Source organism: Myotis lucifugus, unplaced genomic scaffold (genome assembly GCF_000147115.1).
Source record: "Myotis lucifugus unplaced genomic scaffold, Myoluc2.0 scaffold_37, whole genome shotgun sequence".
Taxonomy (NCBI): domain Eukaryota; kingdom Metazoa; phylum Chordata; class Mammalia; order Chiroptera; family Vespertilionidae; genus Myotis; species Myotis lucifugus.
Window position 1 is genome coordinate 4,247,688 of NW_005871085.1, and position 20,034 is coordinate 4,267,721.

Genomic DNA, 20,034 nt, shown 5'->3' on the forward strand with positions numbered 1-20,034 from the left:
GGGGGATGTCTTGATCTCAACATCTTTCTGACAGCCTCATTTCTTGGCATTAAAGAAAGGCCCATAAAGGTTTGTGTGTGTTTTTTAAATAACATACTGACACCATCTATCATGTGTAGCAGACCTTTCACTCTCACATTTATTAAGATGTAGCCAAAGAACATATGTAACATATATGCCTAACTCATGAACACAGACGACAATGTGGTGATGGCAAGAGGGAAGGGGTGGCAGGGGGTGGGTGGAGTTGGGCAAAGTTGGGGAGGAGAAATGGGGACATCCATAATAATGTCAAAAATAAAAATAAAGTTAAAAAAATGTTTTAAAAAAATGTAACCAAACTGCTAAAACCTATGATAATTGTTTTACCTAAACTAAAGATTGACCAAAAAAAGTGAAAACAGCTTCAGTAAAATAATAATAATACTGTTTGCCAAATGCCCATAAATATGAACAAATAAATTAAACCATTAAATACCTTAAGTGACTAACCTGAGTGCGGCACTTCCTTGTACTTATCAGACATTCAGTAATCACTGAGGTTGTAGAAAATTCCAGCTTTGGAGCAATTCCCTGAGGGGGGAAAGAAGTATTTTTAGACATTTCAATGTTTTGTTGTTGTTGTTAATCCTGACCTGAGGATATTTTTCCATTGATTTTTAGAGAGAGTGGGAGGGAGGGAGAAAGAGAGAAAGAAACATCAATGTCAGAGAGACACATCGATTGGTTGCCTCCGGGACATCCCCTGACCAGGGCCAGGGATCGAGCCTGCAACCTAGGTAAGTGCCCTTGACTGGAATTGAACCTGAGACCCTTCAGTCTAGACTGACACTCTATCCACAGCCAAACCTGCTAGGGGCTAGACATTTCAATTTTTTATAAAAAGATATTAGTGATGAAAATATGACCTAAAGTAACAGACACTTGCCAAGTTTCAGAGGATTCATTAGCACTTCCTAAGGAAGATAAAGACAACATAGTGAAGCTAAATGTTAGCTGGAAACAGTTTCACTGTCTGTGATTCACTTACAAGTTGATTATATTACTTTTATGAAATAAATGATACAGTTTTTTTTATTTTTAAGTATTTCCCTGTCAAATTTCTTTAAAGATTTTTAAACTATGATGCAATATTAAAGTCATAGATACATAAAAATACTTAATGGATTTTAGCTGTTTTTATTTTTACAACTAAAATCATATCTAACTACATAATCAAGAAATACTTTGGATAGTCTCTTCATGTTAAAAAAAAAATCATAGCTCCTGGATATGCAGTTGTCGAAAATAAGAAGAGGAATCTGTACCGATTCCTCCATTTTTTCCCATAATGTATCTTACATTCAGATCTATTCACTTTTTTGAGATAAGACAAATGGTGAAATTCAAAGGAACAGTCACAAAGCACCTGAGAAAATATTTGGAAGCACGCAAGTTATGCCTTCACCAAAACATTCAAAGATATTTTCTGTTCTCAGTGCAGCTTCTCTCTAATATAGATAGAAGTCAGAAATTGACCAAAGGTGCCTACATTTGTCCTCTACAAACCCAGCCATGGACCTACTAAGTTTGAAGTTTCAAACATCACACACGCTACAGAAAAAACAATTCTGACTTGCCTAAAAATTAAGTGAACGATTGTTTTTCTGCAAACATATCTATTATTAACAATATCCATTATGTTTCTTTGTTATCTATTACTGATAACATATTGCTTAGCACTTTAAAACATCAGTAAGCACTTATCACCTCACATAGTTTCTATGGGGCAGGATTGTGTAAGATGCTGAACTGAGTGGTTCTGGCTCAAAATCTCTCATGAGATTGCCATCAAGATGTCACTTGGGCTGCAGTCACCTGAAGGCTTTACTGGGACTGGAGGGTTTGCATCTAGAGAAGCTCATTCACAGCTTTGGCTGAAGGCCTTGGTTCTTCTCTAACTTTTAGCAAGGACTCAGCTCCACATCAAATTAACCTCTCCATAGGGCTGCTTGAGTGTCCTCCTGACATGGCAGCCAGTTCTCCCAAGACAGTGATCCAAGAGCAAAGCAAGGAGGAAGTCACGTTCCTTCTGTGATGTGGTCTCAGAAGTATAACACTCATGCTTCTGTCATATTCTACTTGTTAGATCCACTAAGTACAGCACACAAATAAAGGAGCTAGGCTAACTTTTCAATAGAGGAGTACCAAAAATATGTGGACATGTTTTTAAACCACTATTGTCTACCCTCGTACCACAAAGTACTTGCATTCCTCTCATGTGTAAACTAAATCCAGAGGGAGGGAGGGAGAAACAAGTCTTAAATCCATAGGGCAGGCTGAAACTCAGGCTAAAGTTGATACCATAAGCCAACCAGCAGGCTGGGAGCTCAGGCAGTGTTTCTATACTACTGTCTTGAGGCAGGACTCCATATTCTTCAGGAAACCTCAGTTTTTGCTCTTCAGGCATTCAGTTAATTGGATGAGGTTCACCTACTGGTACATTATCAAGAGCAATCTCCTATACTTAACACACTGCGGACCAGTAGTTTTATTGCTAGCTTTACCCAGTGGCCAGATAAGTTTCTATTGAACGAGTACAGAAAACGTTTTACATAAATGTTAAATGCATGCTTTAAAATTAAATACCCATTGCATTTTGAAGTTATTTATTACATGTTCTTACAAGCGAATATCTTTTTTTAAATATGAAACTTTGTAAAACACTGTGTAATATGAAGCGGAACTAAACAAAGCTGGCAAATTCTCATGATCTGTCCACAATGTTTTAAAATAAACTGATTGGAAATATTAATAACATCTACAAATATCTTCACAGTAATATCTAAACTACTGTTTGGCCAACAACAGGGTGCCATAACCTAACCAAGTTGGTATATAAAATTATCACGCCGTCTCAAATGTCACTCTATGAAGTCTAAATAAGATGCGATTCATTCATTCAATTCAATCAAGCGGCATTTAAGTACCTACTTCAGGCAAAGTATTGTGCTAGGAGTGCTCACAGAACTCAGAATAACAGTTTGCTGTTACCATATAAAGGATATAAATGAACACCTGGATGGAAGATATTTGCAGGGCAAAGTATGTGGGGATACATATCTCTCATGCCATCTCTGGGCACATCACTCTTCCTGCTCCTCTCTCCACATGTTCACTAACCTGGAAGATCTCTGAACCCAGTCCCTTTGGGTATTTATGGAGCCTCATTACATAAACATGATTGACTAAATCATTGGCCATTGGTAACTGAACTCAATCTCTAGCCCTTCTAACCGCCCTAGAAGTCTAGGGTGGGGCTGAAAGTTCCAACCCTCTTCCTTAGGTTACCTAGGGGCTTTCTAGAAATCATCTAAGCCCAGCCTGTGTGGCTCAGTGGTTGAGTGTTGACCAATGAAGCAGAAGGTCACGGGTTCAATTCCCTATCAGGGCATGTGCCCAGGGTTGCGGGCTCGATCCCCAGTAGGGGGTGTGCAGGAGACAGCAGATCAATGATTCTCTCATCATCACTGATGTTTCTATCTCTCTCTCTCTCCCTCTCCCTTCCTCTCTCTGAAACCAATAAAAATAAATCACCTAGCCATGACCAGTTTGGCTCAGTGGATAGAGCATCGGCCTGCGGACTCAAGGGTCCCGGGTTCGATTCCAGTCAAGGGCATGTACCTTGGTTGCAGGCACATCCCCAGTGGGGGGTATGCAGGAGGCAGCTGATCAATGTTTCTAACTCTCTATCCCTCTCCCTTCCTCTCTATACAAAAATCAATAAAATATATTTTAAATAAATCAATCAATCACCTAATTAACAATGATCTAATGACTTAGAAATTCTAAGGGTTTGGGGAGCTCTGTACCAGAAAGGGGATGAAGACTAAATATTTATTTATTATAAATCACAATATCACAGTCTCACCGCCCCAAATTAATTCTGACCCCTGCAGTAAAAAAGCTGATTTTCCTGCCCAGCGCCAGGTTTGGTAAAGCCACAATTCTCACTGGCCACACTTCTCACTGGCCAGCTAGGGTGTGGGAGCAGTCCCAGGCAAGGCCACATATTCCTGCCATTTTTACCCAAAGTTTTAGCAGTTATTCAAGCATAAACCCTCTTATTTTATTTTTTCCATCACCCTTTATCCCCTCTATGCCTTCTTCTCTCTCTGCGCCCCCCGAGCGCCCCCACCATCACCATCACACCAAGCATAAACACTCTTGATCTATTTTGTCTTAATTGCCTTGCCAGTCAGCTTCCAGTGTCCTTAAACTGCTGTTTGTGACAATTTTGTCCAGTTTTATATGTATTTTGTGTGGAGAGAGGAATTGGCCAACCTCTCTCTTCATACCACCATTAACCAGAAGGCCCACGTTATATATTGCCTTAGCAATGCAATATCTTCTGAATTTATAAAAAAATAACTCAAATTAAATTCAGAAAGATAACTGTTAATGGTCCACGCTCTTATGTCTATATTGCCAGTTTGGTATAATACAGCACTTTAAATTATTTTTAAAAGATCATAATTTAAAATCGGGTACATTTTTCATTGCAAGTTTCTTGACAGTTGCTGAAACATCTTTGAAGACTTTCCCAGTACAGAAGGTCTAATGGGCACTGACAATATCCCAAAGGAGGTATATGTCCACAGATTTGCTAATTAGTCAACTTCTATACTTTCAGCAAGCTGAAGTTGCTATTTCCTAGGATGGAGCATATCATAAACTCACCCCATAGGAGAAATTACTTAATTCACCATATTGGCTCATATATTACCCCACTCTCCTTACTCAGATTACTCTAGTATATTATAAAGTTAGTAAAAAATGTCCAAATTATTTCAAGCTGGATAACTTTTGCTTTTTTCTTCTTTGAAACAGCAGAGGCTCTTCTCAGCTTCTCTAAAAGAAGAACATTTTCAGGGATGAAAATATTTTGAAATCATCCAATGAAAGCTGAAGGAAGTTGGAAGAAGGATGGGGAGTCTGTTGTCATAATGCAGCTTACAAATATATATTTCCATTACATGAACATATAATAATTATCTAAATTCTTTCTAAAGAGCATTTCAATGTTTCACTATTATAAACAGTGCAACAAATGAACATTCCTAAGAAGACTCTCAGTATACCAGTGAAAATATATCTCTAAGATATATATTTAGAACATGAGAATCCTTGCCTTTACTAAATAATTCTGAATTGTGATTGTTCCCATTTACGTGGCATAGCAGCATTAGAGTTTTCTTTTTTCACCCTTTTGATATTGTGAGATTTATTAAATTTTACCATTTTATGGCTATACAAGTGAAGTCACATGGTTGTTTTAATTAGGATTTCCTTAAATGTTAATGAGATTGAGCATCTTTCCAAATGTTTATTGGTCATTCTTTTGAGGGGACAAAAGAGAGAAGAGAGACAGAGAGACAGACAGGAATGGTGGGAGGAGGGGTAAAGAAAGAAGAGAAATGTGAAGAATATAAGGCAAAATAGCACTTGTTAATTTTGGATGATAGATGTATGGGTTTTGTTGACTTATTTTCATTTAATTTCAGTATGTTTAAAATAACACCAAAATTTCAGAAAACCATTATGTTTAAACCAAATTAAACTTTGAATTAGTTCCTCACATTTCAGGTATTGAGGGCTCTGTAGTGGTTTTTAACAATGATCCTGCATCACAAACTAACTCAGAAAATAGTAAGCACTTACTCGAAGGCCAGAAATCCTCCTCATGGTAACTTGGCGGTTTGAATCATGGTGTCCAGAAAGTTGGTTTGGACCCGGGAACATGAAATCTCGTGTATTTTCATCATACGTAGACAGTGTTTCACCCACTACAAGAAAGATATCCTGTGATTCAAATTATAACAAAATATTCTATTTAGAAAACAAATTATCAGGTACAATATATAAATGCCTGATGCCTTACTGATATACCTGCTTCAGGGTCATAGTTTTTTTCTTTGAAAAGAAAATTAAAGTTATGCTCAATAGATTAACACATTTCCTTATTCAGACATGTAGCACATATTACTAATTATCCCTATCCCCTTTTGTAGAAGGGAGAATATTCATCTAAATTTAATGAGTACCTGTGGGTTCCTTAGAAAAAGAAGCTTTGTAAATGTATCAAGTTGCCATGGCATTCACAGATCTGAAATTTAATTACAATCTCTACAATTTTTTTCTATCTTCCATTCTTTTCCACCTGCCACTGTAAGTTATTAGATTACATATTGAAAAAAAATATATAGACATTTTCTAGAATTTGTGATTATCTGAATTAGGTATATATTTAATATTCAAATTATTTCAAGTATCTAGTTTTCAATAAAATATAGTTTTCTATTTTTCACATAAATAAGTACTTGATTAAGACAGATTTCTTCTATAATCATAGATATCAATAATAGAAATAAAACTATCCTCCATATTGTAACTCTACCTATTCTAGGGATTTGTAATGTTTGCTAAATAGGTAAGGTTTTATTTCCCTCAATTCCCAATAGCAGTCAATAAACAAAAACAGATAACTGACTATCAAAAAAGCATATAGTTTTAGAAAAATCACAAAAACCTAACAGTCAATTTTTATGAAAGTTACAAAATATACTAGAATAATATCAGGATTTTTTTCTTTGCTTTCAATTATTGCTACTTATTCAATTTTAGAACAATTTGTTCAAATGCCACTTATGTTTATCTTTCTAAATATATTATTTTGGTCTATTGACATTTTATACATAGTGGACCAATACTAGAAACTCAACATTGTTCTTAATTTGGGAAGAAGGGAAAAATATGAGATATTTAAAAAGCATTTCATTGAAATGGGTTCACATGTCGATTACCTTATCAAATATAATACAGTACCTGGTGGAACTAGTTGAATCAACTCAAACAATGCTGTATCATCTGAAAGTTTAACAAATGAATAACAAAGAAACGTTAGTTACTTTACTTTAGAAGTATCTAAAATCAAAGTAATTGTTGGGTGGACTACTTGTTGTGTGTGTGTGTGTGTGTGTGTGTGTGTGTACACACATATATATTGTTGATATGTTTCTTGTGGCTTTACTAATCTATAGTAGAGATTAACCCTCCACCCTCTGTGGGGTTTCTTTCTGATTTTTTAAGACTTTTTTTTTAGTGTAGTCTTACTTTTACTTTTAGAACACAATTGACAGGGAGGTACAGAGATTTCCCGTATATTCCCAGCCCCCACACATGCATAGCCTCCCCCATTATCAACATCACTCACAGGAATAGTATGTTTTGTTTTTTACCAAGGATGAACCTACATTGCCATATCATAAACACTCAAAGTCCACAGTTTGCCATATTGTTTACTCCTGTGGCATATATTCTGTGGGTTTGGACAAATGTATAATGACATATTTCCATCATTATAAATAATATAATTCATAGTATATTCATCGCCTTGAAAAATCCTCTGTTCTCTCATAGCTTTTAATATCTCATGAAGTAGAGGAACACAAATTGGAGTACCAAGGCCTTGGGAAGAGAGAGGAGAAACAATGGCCTGATTAACTAGCTAGACTATAGAACTGGATCTTGAAAAGTTAAACCGCAAGAGTAAAGAGTAAACTAAAAATAGTTATGTACTGAATGTTTGTAGCCCCTAAAATTCATATGCTGAAACCCTAACCCCCAATGTAATATTTGGAGTTCGGACCGTTGGGAGGTAATTAGGGCATAAATGGAATTAGTGTCCTTATAACAGAGACCCTAGAGAGCTTTCCTGCTCTTTCCACCATGTGAGAGCACAGAGAGAAGATGGCCATCAATGAATAGAAAATGGACCCTCACCAGACATGGAAACTACTGATGCCTTGATCTGGGTCTTTGCAAACTGCAGAACTGGGAGAAATACATTTCTATTGTTTAATAAGTCTATATTTGTTGTAGCAGGCCAAACATACTAAGACAGTCAACTAGTAACTGAAGCATAAATCTGAATCATACAAAATCCTATCTGAATTAAGGTAATCCAGAAATGCCCGTGTTCCCTAGCAATCGGCTAAAACAATCATAATTCTGGTTGGAAGGAAAATATCCTCATCTAAAAAGGTTTCAAATTATTTCTATAATTTTTATATTCAAAGTCTGACATTCAATGAAAACTGACCAAGTCAGTAGAAAAAAAATGAGCATTTGAATAAAAAATTAAGAGATCACAGAAAATAAAAGCATATAAATAGGAGATTCAGAAAAAAAGTTTATCAGACTGAGGCTTAAAATATGCTTAATATGCTCAATAAAATAAAATAAAAGGTTGAGAATGTTTAACAGCAAACTGGAGACCATTATAAACAACCAAATGGAAAATTTTTAACGTAGAAATAAAATAACCTAAAATTAAAACACCATGGATGGGTTTTATCAACAAATTACAAATGACCCACAGAAAGCCAAAAGTTAGAGAACAGAGAAAGGAGAAAAAAGAGATAGAATGTCTAACACTGTAATTGGGTTTGCAAAGGAGAGCAGAGAAAGGGGCAAGGGAATATTTAAAAAGTTAATGTCTAAAAATGTATCTGAAGAAAGGTATCAAGATACAAACATCAAGCAGAATATATTTACACACACACACATACACACACACATACACACACACACACAGTTGGGCACATCAAAATAAAACTACAGGAAAACAAAGACATAAAATATTAAAAGGAACCAGTGGAAAATGACAGAATACCTCTGAGGAAGTAATAATAAAATTGACAGATGATTTCACAATAGAAACTAAGGAAACAAAAAGACAATGGAATAGTATTTGCTAAAGTCTGGAAGACAATAATCCCAATATTTAGCAAAAATATCCTTTTTTAAGAGATGAAATAAATACACTGTTAAGATAAATAAAAATCAAGATGATCTACCACCAAAAGACAAATTAGAGAGTAATTATAAAAGAGTATTCTTCAGCCCTAGCTGGGTAGTCTACTAGTTAGAGCATCATCCTGGGATGCCAAGGATGCAGGTTTGATCCCCAGGCACATACAAGAACCAACCAATGAATGCATAAATAAGTGGAACAACAAATCAGTATCTATCTATCTATCTATCTATCTCTCTACCTACCTACCTATCTATCTACCTATTTATTTCTGTTTGCACATTCTCTCTCCCCTCTCTATGTAGCAGCCATGAGGGCCTCAGCCATGTGGACTACAACCAGGCTCCAAGTGCAAGCGGAGTACTGGATATGGAAACACAGCACTGTGGGAGAGCAGCCAGGAGCCGAGGCTAAGCTAGCTGGATAAGGGCAGAGACTGAACTGAACTGAACCAATGGCACAGAATTTCTGGACCCTGACCTTTCCTCTGGGCTCAATGAAGACAGGGCTAGACTTCGTCCACAGCAGGACGGAGCTGAACCTGGGCCAGTCCTTTGTGTTTGCTCCAACTTTAATAAACCTTACTAGTACCGCACATCCTCCCATGCGTGGTCCCCGAAATGCTTTTCTCCCAACATCACAAGGACCCCATTTCCACTAGCAACAAAAATACTGTATACCTTCTGAATCTACCAGCGACACAATGATTAACTGCCAAACAAAGTGAAGTAATGAAATAAATAGTGTAGGTTATATTATTACTGAAACGCCTCAGCTGTAAAGAAAAGGCCTGAAAAGTAATTGTTTGAGTTTGTTTAGTTTACATTTTATCATAAGAACACAGATTAACTTCTGAGAAAAACTATTTCCTAGTTTCTATAAAAAACATTCTATTCCTTTGATTTAAAAACTACATTTTGGCAAAAATACTTCAGGAAGAAAGACCTTAAATTATTGAAGGAAACGCTTTATAGAAAAAATAATGCTGCTGGAAACCAGCCCTAAGTTCATGTAAATTCCATCTACTGGAACATGTAATTAACCTCATCTTATAGTTGCCCTTCATCTTATAAGTAAGTAATGACAATTTTTCTCCTTCCTCTGTAGAACTTTCATTTTCATGTACTTTCAGTGTGAGTTAAAAGTAAATGCACTGCAAAAAATAAAAATAAAATTTAAAAAAAATTTTTTTTAAAGTAAATGCACTGCAATAATACAGAAATCCTAGTCACATGGAGAGAACCAAAAGCTATAGGAAATACCTTGAGAGAATGACAGAAGGCTGTTAACCCTCGGTGTCAGCAAGAACAATAATGATTTTTTCTAAACACCGATTTACCTGCCCTAACTACAAAGGTGAAGATGAATTGGTTGGCATGCACTTGCCATTGTGAATTTAAAACATGCATCCTGAGTCCTACAAGTTCTTCTGAGGATCCAGGCAAGCACTGTTCTCAGCCTTCAAATCTCCACCTGAGAGCATTTTAAATACCCCAAACAGCAGGTAAGTACCCATTCCCAGAAGCTGAAAAGCAGGGGCTCTAAGGAAACTGCCATTTTTCCCTACAGGCAAGAAAAAGCCCCAGGGACACCTAGTAATCTACTGCAGTATAAATAAAGATCATATCTCCTCTTTATCCAAATGTTGAAGGGAATGAAGCCAGAGCAGCTATTATATTATAAATGTTCAAATACAAAATATATTTCCTAACCAAAGAATTATGACACTACAAATAGGTATCTCTCAATAGGATAGTTCCAACACTCATAAAAATAATAGTGAGAGGCAGTTAATTATGATATTTTATTTAACTCCCTGGTCAAATATTTAGCATGTACCAGCACTGCCATATGCACTAGAGATATAGCAAACAAAACAGGAAAAGTTTCTGGTCTTATAAAATTGCCAATTCTAAAGAAAGAAAAAAGAAATAACATAGCAGTAGGAAGAAACATAGGAAGACCACTAATCACTATTTGCCCTGAGCAGTACCCTTTTACACCTATTGTTTTGGTGGAAATATTAAAAGCATGCTATTTTACTCTCAAAATATCCTGGTGTAAAAAATATGAATACCCTAAAGATAATGAATGAGATAGAGATTGAGATATTGACCAAAAGGTGATGCTATTTTAGATCCACTGGTGAGAAAAGGCTTCTTTGATGATGATAAATTTGAGCAGTGACTGGAAAGAAGTGAGGGAGCAAGCATTATGTTTATCATATGAACAGCTTTTCAGGGAGTGTATTTATAGAAGTATACTGTGTGTGTGTGTGTGTGTGTGTGTGTGTGTGTGTGTGTGTAACAGAATCTAAACTTTCAGCGAGAAAGGATGAAAATCCAGTTTCAACAAAAAAGTAGATAATTTTCATTCTCTTTCTTGCCTAAAAATGGTTCCCAGTGTATAGTTTTAGCTATAACTAATTTTATTCTGATAAATTCCAGGATTAAAATCATCTTTTTGCCCTAACCGGTTTGGCTCAGTGGATAAAGCATCGGCCTGTGGACTGAAGGGTCCCAGGTCCGATTCCAGTCAAGGGCATGTACCTTGGTTGCAGGCACATCCCCAGTAGGGGGTGTGCTGGCAGCTGATTGATGTTTCTCGTAGATGTTTCTAACTCTCTATCTCTCTCCCTTCCTCTCTGTAAAAATCAATAAAATATATTTTAAAAAGCAAACAAACAAACAAAACATCTCCTTAAAGAGAATGCCTCTCTATGAATGTAAAATATCTCTATTATGTATTTAATATCATTGGCACTTAATATCATTACCTATATCATAAACATATACTTCCCCAGCATCTTAGGTGATTCTGGGCCTCTGGAATTTCCTTATAGGTGTTAAATGGAACTGGTAAGTTCTCCAGTAATAATAATAATAATAACATACCTCCGATAATAAGGTACATTTTTAAGTGTTTACTGTGTGCCAAGAACTGTTGTTTACCAAACTGTCCAATTAAAAGGACACTAGAATCTCCTTGAGCATTTGGACCATGCTGAACTTGCTTTCAGATAACATATTCTTCATTAATGGATTTTGGATTTCAGACAAACAGACAAGCACACATTAGTTTTGTATGTTACATATAGGAAATGATATATGTGACTCACAATTCCTGTAGAGAATAAGTAGAAATTCTGTCTCTGTTTTGCTTGCTTATTTTAGTTTTTAGATTCAATTATTGATAGATAAGTATTTTTATAACAGAAAAAAATTCAGAATGACAAAATAATTATTTCTATACTTTCTAAGATACACAATTTCCCAGATACTGAGTAAAATGTTCAGGATATATTAAAAGTCATATACCCACTGGCACCGAATTTCCACCTACCTAGTCTGCCACATTGAAAAACAAAATACCAAGTAATAGAACAGCTTTAAAAAAAATAAGATGCAGGTTGTGAATTTTCTGGAGAAGAGTCACTAAACTACAAATTCCCTGAATGTAGGACAATGAGCCTGCCTATCCCTCTGTATACGCCCAGATCCTAGCATGGTTCTAGGTTCCACGTTTCCACATTGCTAAGTCCCGGTGTGAATGGGGGAAGGTGTGGAGGAGATGACTGACACTGATGATACCCACTATTTTTGACCTTTTCAGCCCCAGTTCCATATTAGAGCACAGTTCCATGTTAGACCACAGTTCCATATTAGACCACAGTTACATGGTAGACCCATCTGGTGATCCCTGATCTCTAACTACAGGGATAAACAACAGAGCTTTTCATTTCATACCCAGAGCTCAAATAACTTATTCCCACGTGTATACCTTTGCATTGCTGCTCTCACAAATAGCTGTACCTTTTTACAGTTGACTCCTAGTACTTTGAAGAATTTACTATTAACCACAACCTTGAAAATGTCTCTTTCAAATAATTTATTAACTTTAAATGTAATTCAAAATGCAAAACATATGTATTTTAAACTACCATTACAGTAATCTTCTATTATTTACTCTCTTAATTTGCAATACACTGAGAGTAAAGACATATTTTTGTCTGCAGGGCCAAGTTCTACCTAAAGTGAATCTCTGTTCTTACATTATAAACAATCTGCATTATCTTAATAAATAGTCCTCTGGAAGTATTTTTAAATCTTTATTGTTGAAAGTATTACATAGTTCCCTTTTATTCCCCCACTGACCTCTTCTAGCCCGCACCCACCACTCCACCAAGGCCTTCACCACCCTATTGTCTGTGTCCAAGGGTTATGTATACTAGTTTATGCATACAAGTTCTTAGGTTGATCCCTTCCCACCCACTAAGTGTTCTTGTTTTCCACAGATCAACCACAGAAAAAGAAATAATCCCCAGCCTCTATGTAGCACATGTATTTTTTTATCATTATTTCCAGGTATATTCTAAAATTTTTTAAAAATGCTCAAGATTATAAAAATTCTTATTAAACCCAATTCAGGATTAACGAGCTTTTTAACTTTTATCCAATTCAGGATTAAAGAGCACGATTCTAAAATGTCTTAGATCCATGATTTAAAAATTAAACTTACATTCAAGTTGTGCAACCACATCTCCAGGGTCTACTGCTTCAGGGAACACCTAGAGTAGAGAATGGAGAGGAAACAGGATGAAGAACAGGATGTGAAAGGCACATCTCTATAACTTATTCCCTCCCGTGCCCAACATATTCCTTTTCCAACCAAAAAAAACTTTTGACATTACAGAAAACTATCACTTCTTTTCTGCTTCCATGATCACTGTGGAAGATTTCACAAGCATTAAAGCTGCCTCTGCCTTCCTCTCATACTTCATCTGCTAGCATTCTTCCCTTTCTTTTGTTACCATGATAACATTGGCTTTCTTGGTGTTCCTCCAACTTATCAAGCTTATTTCCAACAGGAAGCCTTTATATTTGCTACTAGAGCCCCGGTACACGAAATTTGTGCACATTTAGGGTCCCTAGGCCTGCTGGTAATCAGGACCAATCCATGGGGCAATTGGCAGGGTGATCAGAGGACCCACAGGCACTCACCTTGGTTAGCCTGGCACCGCCTGCTCACTGGCCCCATCCCCTGCCACTGCCGCTGGTCGCCTCCCTCTGCCGGGCTACCAGCAGGGCGATCGGGGGCCCCGCTTGCACCCCCCTTGGCTGGCCTGGGGCCTATGGGCTGGGGGCAGCTCCTGCATTGAGCATCTGCCCCCTGGTGGTCAGTGTGCATCATAGTGAGTTGTTCTACTGGTCATTCCACTATTTGGTCGATTTGCATATTAGGCTTTTATTATATAGGATTCCTCTGCCTAGAATGTTTTTCCTTGCCTAGACCTTCAAATAACTGATACTGTCCCATAATTGAGGCTCAGCTTAAATGTAATTGCCTTCTTTGACCACCGTTTAAAGTAGATAATCCCCTTAATCCCTCAGCCTCACTCAGTTGCTTACCCTCCCTTTATTCTTTTCATGACACTTATCACTTTCTAAAATTACATTATTCATATGTTTACTTAATTTTGTCTGTTTCTCCTATTAAACTGAAACTCCAAGAGGGGAAGATGTTTGTCTACCCAGCGCTTTAAAGTACATGCAATAGAGCAGGTACTGGGTAATTATTTGTGGAGAAAAGGAAGAAAGAAGGAAGGAAGGAAGGAAAGAAGGAAGGAAGGAAGGAAGGAAGGAAGGAAGGAAGGAAGGAAGGAAGGAAGGAAGGAAGGAAGGAAGGAAGGAAGGAAGGGAGGAAGGGCAAGGGAAAGGGAAGGGAGAACAGAGAGAGGGAAATAGAGGCATAAATAAATTTTAAAGTGAGAAATATGATTGGTAATAACCAAAAGCAGCTGTTTGGGGGGAAGCAAGAAATGAGACTTATAGAAGGAAGTATCACAAGACAGCCATAATAAAATATGACCTGTTCTTACCATCTTCTCTCTCTTTTTTATGAAAATTATTATTTAGACTTGAATATATTTGATATAAAGTTCACTGTGACAATTTTAGAAATGAACTAATCCATTATAAAAAAGAGGTAATTGATTCAAGGTATAATATAATACATATTTATTTTCAAACCTCCAAATTCATGTGACAAATCTTCCTTTGAATTAAATCAAAGTATATGGTCAGCAACAATAATTTGGGTTCTGGGATTTTATTCAAAGTGTGGAACTGCTTTCATTTTTTGTTCATTCATTTTGATCTGAGATTTGAACTCACCTTTTCAAACACCATTCTGGCATTGAAGACCAATGGAAAAGTGGCTGGGACACATTGTGTCTTTTTATATTGGCCAAACACACAGATGCTAAGATAGATGTCCTCCTTGTCTTTAAGCGCTACTCCTGGACAAGTTACCTGAAAGAAATTAGGTAGATGTATGTAACTGCTTTATAAATCTCCTGGTCTATCCTGCCTATCTGACATAAAACATTACATAAAAACACTAGTCTGCTAAGCTAATAAAAATGCACAAATAAAAAGATAGAGATTCTAAGCATTGAGAGTTAAAGGAAATGCTTTTATAAATTCCATCCCTCTGAGAAATCTATGATATTCCATTTGGTTATCTGTGCCATATTTGAAGTTCTATGCACTAATTCTTGGGACAGACACTAATAATTCTAAACAGTTAGCCTTAGGGGCCCACTCTATGCTGAATGCTGACATAAACTTATTCAGCATCATTTCATCACAAAGGATTAAGAATCAGCAGAAATAAAGCACTATACTAGAAAACACACACACAAAACACCAATAAAAAGCACAAATTTGACTTGTATTACCCTAAATAGGAGCTGATATACACCCTCATCAAAAGCAATATGACAAAGTATCAAAGCAAGTGAATTGTACATTTCTAGCCCAGTAAATTATTTTTAAATATAAAATTGCACTTAATTATCCTTGTAGTTGACAGAAAGTATAGGCACAAAATGTGGTATTTCTAAAAAATCCACAGTACGATCCCTGCAGTCCCTACCCTATTGCACTGTCAGTGGTCACACGTGCTCTGAGGATCTTAAAGGCTCTCTAAAATTTGAATCTAACCTACCCACATAGTACTCTTACCCAACACCCCCTCATAATAGGGTCAAAGTTTATTTTTTATTATTCTCTAAACACACACATTGCTTTCTTGCCTCATCTTCTTCCATGATCTGGATTACTCTGCCTCACTACTCCATCCCATCTCCTAATTTACTCCCACCAACTTCCAAGGCTTGCACCAACTATCATTTCTTACAAAAAGAGAAACTTCTCTTGATTCACCAGTTAACATTATTCATTCAATCTAATTCAGATATTGATTATGAATTTACTATATGCAAGTAAATATGTTTTAGATTTAGTATTTTGTAGTGCTCATAAGGTTCTAATTATTGTCACCATGCATTTTAATTAAATGGGTACATCTCACCTCTTTTATTTGACTGTACATCCCGAGGACAGAAATTTTATTTTGCTCATCAATGTGTCTAAAAACACCAACTTTCATTATTAAGAAGAAGCTCAAAGATTACCTAATATGGCTTTTGAAATTTTATATATTGTGAGAATGAACAAGTCATCTTTTCTGTCAAAGAACAGTTTAGACAGCTGCCATTTTGGACTGTGTGACTTGGCAGCCACCATGTTGGCTGCATGGCTTGCAGCTCCCCTGGGGGCTGCAATCTTGAAACAGCAAAGGCCAACCCCACCCTTTGAATTAGCCAATCACGAAAGACTGTGCGCCTGAGCTCCAATCAGAGTAAGGGACAGGTCACATGTGTCAAGATTAAAAAGCCCAGCAGGCAGCCTGCTCAGTGTGCGTGCACTCCCAGACCATGTGTGTGTGCACCCTTCTGTGCAGAAGTAAAGATATTACCTTGCTGCCTGGCTACCAAGTATGTTTTGTGTTCTACCAGGATCCCTGAATTTGGGGGCTCGCCTTATTTCTTACATATATGAAAACAACAAAGCCCTAAAAAAGAATAGGTGATTTACTTAAAATCAAACCATAAATGAATCAACACAATACATTCAAAGTGCTTAGCACAGTACCTGACATCATTTATTCAGTAATAGCTACCATTATTAGACTGACAACAATTACCTGCAATATTAATAGACTATTGCATTTAATAAATGACTAAGACTTTGTGCCCTTTGTACTCAGCAGTGTACAAACTGAAAAAAATTATAATAAAAAATATATTTCTACATGTAAATGCTCAGGCTCAAAGATATAATATTTGCAGCTGTGGGCCCTACCATAAATGGCTTTTGTGAGCCAACTGGTTCAAATTTAAAATCAAATCAAAGAAAAAACAGAACCCACTAGCCATTTCTAAACAGAGGCCTCTCACACAAGTGGCACTTTGTAGAGAAGCCTGCATTGAACTGCCGCCTGCAATGTGTTCCTACAGTGAGAGCCAGCTCTTACAAAGGAGTTCCTGGAGTTGTATTTCAACCAATAGGATTGAGATTTCCCCTGTCCAATCAGAGCATCTTTACCCATCAATCAGAGCAGCTCCATTCTGACCAATCGGGACGGCACTTTTTGGAGCAATCAAAACGTGAGGATTTGGAGTCCTTATATGCATGAGGACTGACCACTCAGGGACTGGAATGGGGACTTCTCTACATACGTCACCTTACCTCTGGCTTAGAAAGCACACTTTCCCTTTCCTCCAAAGATGGAAGACTTCATTTCTCCCATGTCTCCAGAGCAGAGTGGAAAGAGCCAAGCAGGGTGAGCTGTCTAGCAGGAGAGGGGCCATACCTGAGTTCACCTGGCCCTAGACCACCTCACAGCCACTCACTTCCACAGTTGTGCTGTTTCATTATTAAGCTATAATACTATTGAGCTGTTTCACATGGACCCCAGGAGGTACGTACAAATACACTCACTGTAACACTGTAATATTAAAAAATCCAAAAACCCTGGCATTTAAAAGTTCATCAACAGTGGGATAAAAATTAAATCACTCATATAAACATACAGCATTACACGGCAATTAAGGAAATGGACTGGATCTGCAAGAAACAACACTGACAAATTTCAAAAACAGTGAAGTGCAAAAACAGGTTTGTATATAGAAGGATACATACCGTATGATTCCATTTGTGTAAAGTTTTAAACAAAACAATAGTGTAGGTAATACTTAGACATACACAAATATGTAGTAAAAATACAAAAACCTGAATGAAAAGAATATACTCCTACTTCAAGATACTGATTATCTTATCAGGGGTCCTCAAACTACGGCCCGCGGGCCACGTGGCCCGCTGAAAACATTTATCCAGCCCGCCGGGTGTTTTTGCCGCCACTGCCTGTCCTGCTTAGCAGCCGACTCATCCCGGGCCTGCAGTGCGCATGTGTGGAATGTCTGAGGGACAGTGAACTGGCCCCCTGTTTAAAAAGTTTGAGGACCTCTGCCTTAAATCTAGGAAAAAAGATCTGGAAGAGGTGCAAAGGGGCCTTAACTAGATCTGTAACATTTTATGTCTTTAAAACAAAGATCTGCAGCAAACATGTAAACCATACTACTATTTGTTAAATTGGTGTGTGGGGGGAGGATGGGGGGGTTGGGGGGAATCACATTATTCATGGGTGTGTTTTTTCTGTAAATTTGAAGTATTTTATAAAGCATTTTTTAAAGTCTATATTCCAGGTAAATTTACCACCAACTGTAGGGAAACTGAGATACCACGCCACAGAAATGTGGACAAGGACCACATTCAGCTGAGTAGTGACTGAAAAGTTCCCAGGTCTGATTGCCCCATTGCTATCAATAATTTGAGTGAGCAAATGGTGGGAAGTGAGTATAGAGAAGAAAATGTTGGAATTATATAGATAAACTAACCCCACACTGGCACTAGTCAGGTAAAGCAAATTAGCCTGTTTCATTGTCCAGGCATTGGGCTTTACTCTTATATCTCCAATTTCTTCCATTTTCCCAAATAATGTCATGAAAACCAAACTAGTGAATAATTAAAAGATAGAAACAGAAAAAATACTTTTTCATATCACAGATGTTTCAAATATTAAAAGTGTAAGTGATGGGAAATATTATTTTGCTGCTCTTTAAAAAAAAGTTACTTGGCATATCATATCATTCTCCAGACTCACTGAAAAAAGTTAGACTTGATTCCTAGCAATATATTTTCTCTCAAGTCATATGGCTCTGTTGAGCAATGCAAAATGTTGAGGTTACCACTAATATAAAACTGCAGCAAAAATAAACATGGAGGGGAGGAGGGGAGAGAAGAATGGAGTGCCATACACTCAATAAGCAAGGAGAGATAAAACATCTAATATCTAGTTTATAGGAACTGGGGAACAAATTAAATGTCACTACAAAAAATTCAAACAATAACACAACATAGGATATTCTATATCTGAACCCCATCTCTTCAAAAGGTAATGTGCACAAAAAGATTTTTACAAGAATGAATGTTTATAGAACCTTTATCCCGGCAACCACAACCTGTAAACAATCAAAATAATCATCAATACAGAGAATAGATAAACATATTATGATATGCGCATTCAACAGAATACTACTCCACAATCTAAAGGAACAAACCACTGATAAACATAGCAACAAACATGGATGAATCTCAAGAATATTCTGACCAAAAGAAGCCAACACAAAATATGACTCGCTTCATGGCCCCTTTTAATATGAAGTTCAAGTACTAGTAAACTATAGTGACAAATCAGAATAGTAGTTCCCTCTGCATGGGGTTTAAAGGGGCATTAGGGAACTTTCTGGGGTGATGGAAGTGTTTTAAATCTTGATGTGAGTAATGGTTACATGAGCGTATGAATTTATCTAAATTCATTGGGGAGGGAGACTGGGGGGGGAGGGGAGGGAAGGAAATGTCAAGATGATGAAAAAGTAGAACTGCTTTATATTAAAATGGATTAAAAAGACCTAACAAGGAAATTCAACATGTAAACTTTGACGGGATCCTGGTTTGAAAAAATTAACTACACAATTCATTTTTGAGACAACCAGGAAACTTGACTATGGCCTAGATATTAAAAAATCATCACTAAGTTCTTAGGTGTGTGATAATGTTTTTGTGGTTATGTAGAAAAATGTCCATATATTTAGAAGATGTATACTGAAGTATTTAGGAGTGAAATGTCATGATATCAATAATTTACTTGAAAAATTTCAGCAAAATATATTTATTATATATACACACATATATGTACAAATAAATCAAATTAAT

The 20,034-nt window shown here is 36.8% G+C and overlaps 1 protein-coding gene across 5 annotated transcripts in view; it reads right to left on the reverse strand.

Moving 5' to 3' along the window:
* The window catches only part of SPATA6 (spermatogenesis associated 6), a 49,595-nt gene that overhangs the window by 26,750 nt on the left and 2,811 nt on the right, over positions 1-20,034 (reverse strand). For 4 of the 5 annotated variants that reach the window (XM_014454569.2, XM_014454568.2, XM_006087286.3 and 1 more), the window contains exons 2-6: positions 15,028-15,165; positions 13,373-13,421; positions 6,865-6,906; positions 5,701-5,825; positions 493-573 (exon numbers count right to left, since the gene is read on the reverse strand). In XM_014454569.2, the coding sequence (XP_014310055.2) occupies positions 493-573; positions 5,701-5,825; positions 6,865-6,906; positions 13,373-13,421; positions 15,028-15,165 (435 nt within the window). Of the gene's footprint in view, positions 1-492; positions 574-5,700; positions 5,842-6,864; positions 6,907-13,372; positions 13,422-15,027; positions 15,166-20,034 lie in introns of those variants that run through there. The other variant, XM_023752759.1, reaches the window with a different exon arrangement.